The sequence below is a fragment of the Stegodyphus dumicola genome, chromosome 3 (genome assembly GCF_044657685.1).
Source record: "Stegodyphus dumicola isolate Sdum_Otavi_A_Nest chromosome 3, ASM4465768v1".
Classification (NCBI taxonomy): domain Eukaryota; kingdom Metazoa; phylum Arthropoda; class Arachnida; order Araneae; family Eresidae; genus Stegodyphus; species Stegodyphus dumicola.
Window position 1 is genome coordinate 12,970,581 of NC_140770.1, and position 6,000 is coordinate 12,976,580.

Here is a 6,000-nt window from a genome sequence, read left to right on the forward strand (position 1 = left end):
ACATTTTTCTCCAAAATGTGCATATTAAGCGCGTTTAGTTCTAGTTTATTTATGTGAGCCTTATATATTTAAATATAAGAAGAAAAAACATATTTTTCTTCCAAAGAAATTTGTAAACAAACTGTAACCACGCCCATCAAACAAGTACACGCATTTCCTTACAACCGACACAATTAAAGAATAACTAATTATATCCACACTCAAAAGATTACTTCTACATCTTTTTAAACAATAATATTAAGCACTCGAAGAAATTACGACGAGAAAACAACAACGCGAACATGTGTGCACGACTGTTCGTTGCACTGAACATAAGTCGACCGCCATTAAAACAAGCAAGTAAGGATGGGCCGGTTAAAAAAAATCTTTTTAAAACTCTTTAATATCAATCGGTACTTACCTATAGGAAGAAGATATAGGATATATACAACGGTACACAGCACAAAAGAAAGTACATTTCGCATGGTGCCCGCGGGGTGACTAGACAACGCTGCAGTTTTTTTTAAAAGTTCTCGCGTACTTGTTGCCACAGCGACGGGTACACACGCTCTCACGTAGGCTTCTATTCCGTTGCGTCACGTGAAAGAGGGGGTCGTCCACTTATTACGGACACGTCATTCATTCGCGCATTTTCATTTTGAAAAAGAACTAAAAAACCGAAGAAATTAAATTAACGGATAAATTCGACATATATAAAGAACAGAGCTTCACACATCAAGATTGTTCGGATACACATATGCATTTAAGGGGAAACCCAAAATCTTCAAAAAATTGTGATTTCGGATTTTTGCATTTTCAAATTCTCTACACTTTTATCTTTCTAAAAATACCATTCTTTAATCTCTATGAAAAGTAGAACTGTAAAAAAATCGAGTTTTAATATGTCATCTACTGCTTTGATCAATGAGGATTTTGACACAAAAACGCGTTTTTCTGCAAACAAGATTTTTTTTATACTCGATGTACCTTTTCTCAGGAACTACTGCTCACAAATATCTAAACTTTTTATGGCTTATTTATTAGGTTCCCTAATATTTACTGAAATGAGTTTTTTGTAATAAACTTAGAAAAAAAAATTTAATTTTTTTTGTATGAGAAAAGTGCTAAAATTTACTATGCTTAACAAAATATTCTGTAATTTACTAAAAATAAAATTCAAAATGTTTCAGAAGCTCATTTCAGTATAATCAGATAGGTATACTTTAATTACAGAAAAAATTTCAAGCTTGTATCTACAGCAGATTTTGAGAAAAGGTACATCGAAAATGGCCAATTTAACATTGTCGGTATATGGGTTTCTGATACCCCTTAAAGTTATACTTATTATTTAAAGTTATATAATTTCAGGAATGTTCAAAGCAGTCAGTCTCCTCTGACATCATTGCACTTCTGTAGGCGAATTTTCCGAAGATTAAATGCTTCAAGTCATTCATTTCTTGGTGTGGTGTGGTGTATTTAATTATGGCAAAGCACACTAAGGCTATCTGCCTAAGAGAAGGGATGCCTTTCGTGGAGGACTTTCTAAGGGAAACTGGCTCGTATACACGTTACACATGGGGAAAACCACGAAAGCGCCCATGCAGCCAGCCCGTTCGCGATATTCGAACCTCGGACCGAACTACCAGTGTTCAGCGACTTTACCGCTTGGCCGCTGGTGGGCCTTTCATTTCTTGGAATCGATAGAAAAAAAAAATTGCGTTTATAACCTTATCAATTTCATCTTCCGAATAAAAACGACGTCCATATTAAGTCCTTTTTTAGATTAAAAAATAGTCAAAAGTCACAGATAACTAAATCAGGTGAATAGGGTGGATGTTCTCTATCCCTGCGATGCATTTTTGTTCAAGACAGTTCACATTTTCAGATCGAATTGTATTTTTTTTTTTTTTTTTTTTTTTTTTTTTTTTCAACTTATCGTTTACGCGTGTCTCAAAATTTTCAGAGAGACATATTTGAAAAATGCGGATAATTACTTCGCCGTATTATTGTTATTCTTTTGTTATATATTGTTATTCTTTTGTTTCAATAAAAGCGCGTTTGGTATAAATCGACAGTGCTGAATTAGATCTTTCATTCATGTTCAATATTCTAAAGTGGGTTACTGAACTGAACGTTAAGTTAATCGCTTAAAAAATCATTTCTTCATCCTTTTTACTATTTCTTCTTCGCTATTATCATTCTATATTATTTTAATCATTTTATCTGGAATTCTTAGCAATGCCACTGAAGCAAATGTTACTTTATGTATCAGATGCATAAATAAAATAAGCTTTTATCTCAAAACGGATGCAAAATTTCTAACTCTGCGTTTTGTGTGCATTATCGTCTGCATCAAAATTAGAATTATGTTACATTAAAATGATGATAAGATGATATTGTGTTGAAATTTTTAAACAGCATACCAGACTGCTAGATCTTTCTACATATTTTGCCTTATTTTAATATTTTTATATGTATATCGCTTTATGTCCCGGCAAGAAATGCAGAAATAAATGCTAGATCTTTTTAAACTAAAATTCTTTCCAAATCGAGTTTTAATTTATTCAAAGCAAATATTTAGCTTTAAAATTTAACGAAAACAGATATTACTTAAGAAGATATTTTGCATAATTTCTGTAGTTCTAAACTTTTTATATTTAATTCTTTTTACTTCCTTGTACGAAGTAAAAAGGAAGTATTGTAATCGCGAAAAGTTTCAGGCAGCATATTTTAACGAAAATATCCATTTTGACCGCTATCGAATGCAATTTAACGATGTTTTTGCGTGATATCTGTACGTAAGGACAGAATGAAATACTCTTTTCCTTCAAAAAAATTATCAAACTGCTTTAAAAATAATTCTGAAGAGAATTTTTCGTAGCGTCCGTACGAACGTATGTATGTATGTACCTATCTCGCATAACTCAAAAACGAGTAGCCTCAGAACGTTGAAATGTTGTATATAGGACTGCTATAACATGTAGATGTGCACCTCGTATTTTGGTTGCCATCGGCCGCACCAAACGTTTATAAATATATTTATATATATATATCCACTCTGTTACCCGGCTCAGTGATCTCAGTTTCTTTACTCTTATATGTTTGTAAACTGTACATTTTTTGCTTTAAAAATGATTGCATTATGTTGTTTTTATCTCCCGGTTAAGATTTTTATGCTTTTAGTACATCTGTGTGCAATATTTTTAGAATTATCAACAATTTTAAAGTTGTCTAAGTGCCGCTAAGCCTTTTTTTTTTTATGGCGGCCATTGATTGTTTACATTTGAAACAGCAGACTAGTGGATTTGTTGCCAATCTAGAGAAACTTAGCTTCGCAACAACAAAGATAACGCATTCATTTATTTTTGCCAATTAAATCATGCTTAATTCTTTCAGGAATTTTTTCGAGAAAATAAGTGTTTAAGATTTACTTCGTAATTTTTAATATAGATATTTTGAGTTTGTATTTTTGCCTTCTCGCGAAGTGAGAACTGAATTAGTTAAAATACTCAATCGTCTGTGAAGAAATGTTTCTTTTTTGTTTTGTTTGCTTAATTTCTTTTATACATCATTCTAGCTTTATACTCATATATAGTATTTGAATAGAACATGTGGCAATGATTAGATAATTCTATTCTTTAAATGATATAAATTTTGTGCATTATGAGTTATAATATGAACGAAATATATAAGTTAACTGTTATATAATTATTGGATTATATAACAGTTAACTTAGTTTCCGTTATATAATTATTATATAAGTTAACTGTTATATAATTATTAATACTGTTAAGTGAATCTAGCGCCAGAGTGTCGCTATGGTAAACAAATACTAGAGTGAATTTTAAAGAATGCATTTATTCTGTTGTGGTTTATGCGCTGTCGGCGAAGTAGATTTAATTCAATCCAATAAGTTTAAATGAAATGCAAGAAAAAATGCGGATAATTTAATATTCCAATACAAGGAAGTCATGTGGTGTACACATCAGATTTTTTTATAAATTTTTCTTTTAAGCAATATACTGTGCTTGAAAGTCTCCAGATTCCAGCTATTTTAATCTAAATTTAAGTAATATTTATTCTGTGCCAAATATGTATTTTAATACAAAAGAATGGAATTTAGTTTTTTGTTTATCGTATTTTGTTTCTTAATTATCAGGGCTTAATTTCTAAAATTAGAAGTGCCGAAGCTCAAATGGGAGATCTTCTGGTAACATGAATAAAAATAAATAAATAAAATGATGAATATTTAATAATGAAAATAAAATAAAATGTAATGATATAAATAAAGAATTTATAAATTAAGTTATATTAATGATAAATAGTTAAATAATAAACTGAAATATCAAATCATATCTTATTTCGGACTCCGGCTGGAATTTCATTCGAAGTACTAGTACCGGAGCAGAGCTCCGAGTAAGCTCCGGCTGAATTTAAGTCCAAACAAAGGTAAAAAAATTGGTAAAAGATAAAAAATATTAAAAATTTTTATTTCGTTAAAGCAAAAAAAAAAAAAAAAAAAAAAAAAAAAAAACCATATTTTTCCCTACAAAACTAAAACTATGAAAAAAATTTATCTGCTGAAATACACATTCCACTTTTATTGATTTAAACCCTGCAACTTAATGCATAATTTTATTTCTGTACTAAAATTTAACGTAATTCATTTAGATTATAATAATAGTTATATTTCCTTGATTTTTTTCTTAGAGCTTTTAATCTGAAATATTATTGGTCATACATATGAAATTGTCTTTCCTTAAAGGGGTGGCTAAAATAATTCAGATATTCTTTACACATTCGTGATATTTGGCCTATCAACGGTCGAATGGGAAAACCGCTGAAGAGTAGTAATAATTTGTCTTGGACTCACATCCGGTGAACAGACTATTTTGGATGAAAGTTTTTGCGATTTTCCCATGGACAATCTCGAATAACATCTAATTTCTTTCTGAAAGTCCTCCATGAAAGCCTCTCTTCTCTTTCCTTCTGTCTCCTCTTTAAAGTAAAATGATCCTTCTTTCTGTTAGTCCCATTGCTCTAAAATGACCTCAAATGAATATTAGCTTTATCTGAACGCAATTTTTTTTTCGTCCTCCCGCCATGGAGAACAAAAATAACGCAAATTAAAATATAATACCAATAATTAAGACACAATAACACGCCGAACAAATACTAATTCAGAAATCAAACAACAAAAATCAGCGTGATATTTTCAAATTTTCACAGGACTAGTTTCGATAGTTTTACCGAACCACCATCATCAGCTGCAAAAGCGCAAATGAACGAGATAAGATATAATGATCAGATAAGATAAGAAAACCTGGACAGAAAATAAGCTACGGGCGCCATCTGTTGATGAAACCAGAACTAAAACATAATTTCTTTAAAGGCTGAAGGCAAAGATGGATTGGAATTAGGATCGTTAACTAGAACAGAAAGTTCTTTTGAATGTGAAATGCCTCTAGAAAATCCAGTTCTCCAATGGAAGATGTTTTTTGAATAATTTTGGAAGCAGAAAAATTTGAAAGTGTGATTTTCGGACCAACAATGCTGGGTAACTAAAGACTTCTGTTTCCTTTTTTCTAATCTTCTTCGCTGATTTTTGTTGTTTGACTTCTGAATTATAATACCAATAGCTTAAAATTTAGTTACTGAGTTTAGAATGCAGACAATTGGTACATTAATTGGTAAATTGATGCGTACTGTTTCAGATCCAGTCCAAGAGTTAATAAGTGCGAAGTTTGATTCCATTTATTTAATCACTCAAGGTCTATCTGCCTAAGGGAGGGTTGCCTTCGTGAAGGACTTTCTAAGAAAAACTCTCTCGTAAGGGGAAAACCACGAAACGCCCGTGCAGCCAGTCCATTCGCCTGGATTCGAACCCTGTATCGAACTACCCAGTGTTTAGTGACTTTACCGCTAGGCCTGTGCGAGCGCGAAATTGCTTGTAATTACAGGTAGCCGTTTCGGAATATTTTAGTATATATATTGTTGCGTGCGTACGGATTCGTTACTAAA

The 6,000-nt window shown here is 31.5% G+C and overlaps 1 protein-coding gene across 1 annotated transcript in view; it reads right to left on the bottom strand.

Moving 5' to 3' along the window:
* Nucleotides 1-559, bottom strand: part of crok (crooked) — a 38,428-nt gene extending 37,869 nt beyond the window's left edge. The window contains exon 1 of the mRNA XM_085812576.1: nt 401-559. Coding sequence (XP_085668702.1) covers nt 401-464 — 64 coding nt within the window. The 5' untranslated portion in view covers nt 465-559. The remainder of the gene's footprint in view (nt 1-400) is intronic.
* Nucleotides 560-6,000: the final 5,441 nt, after the last annotated feature.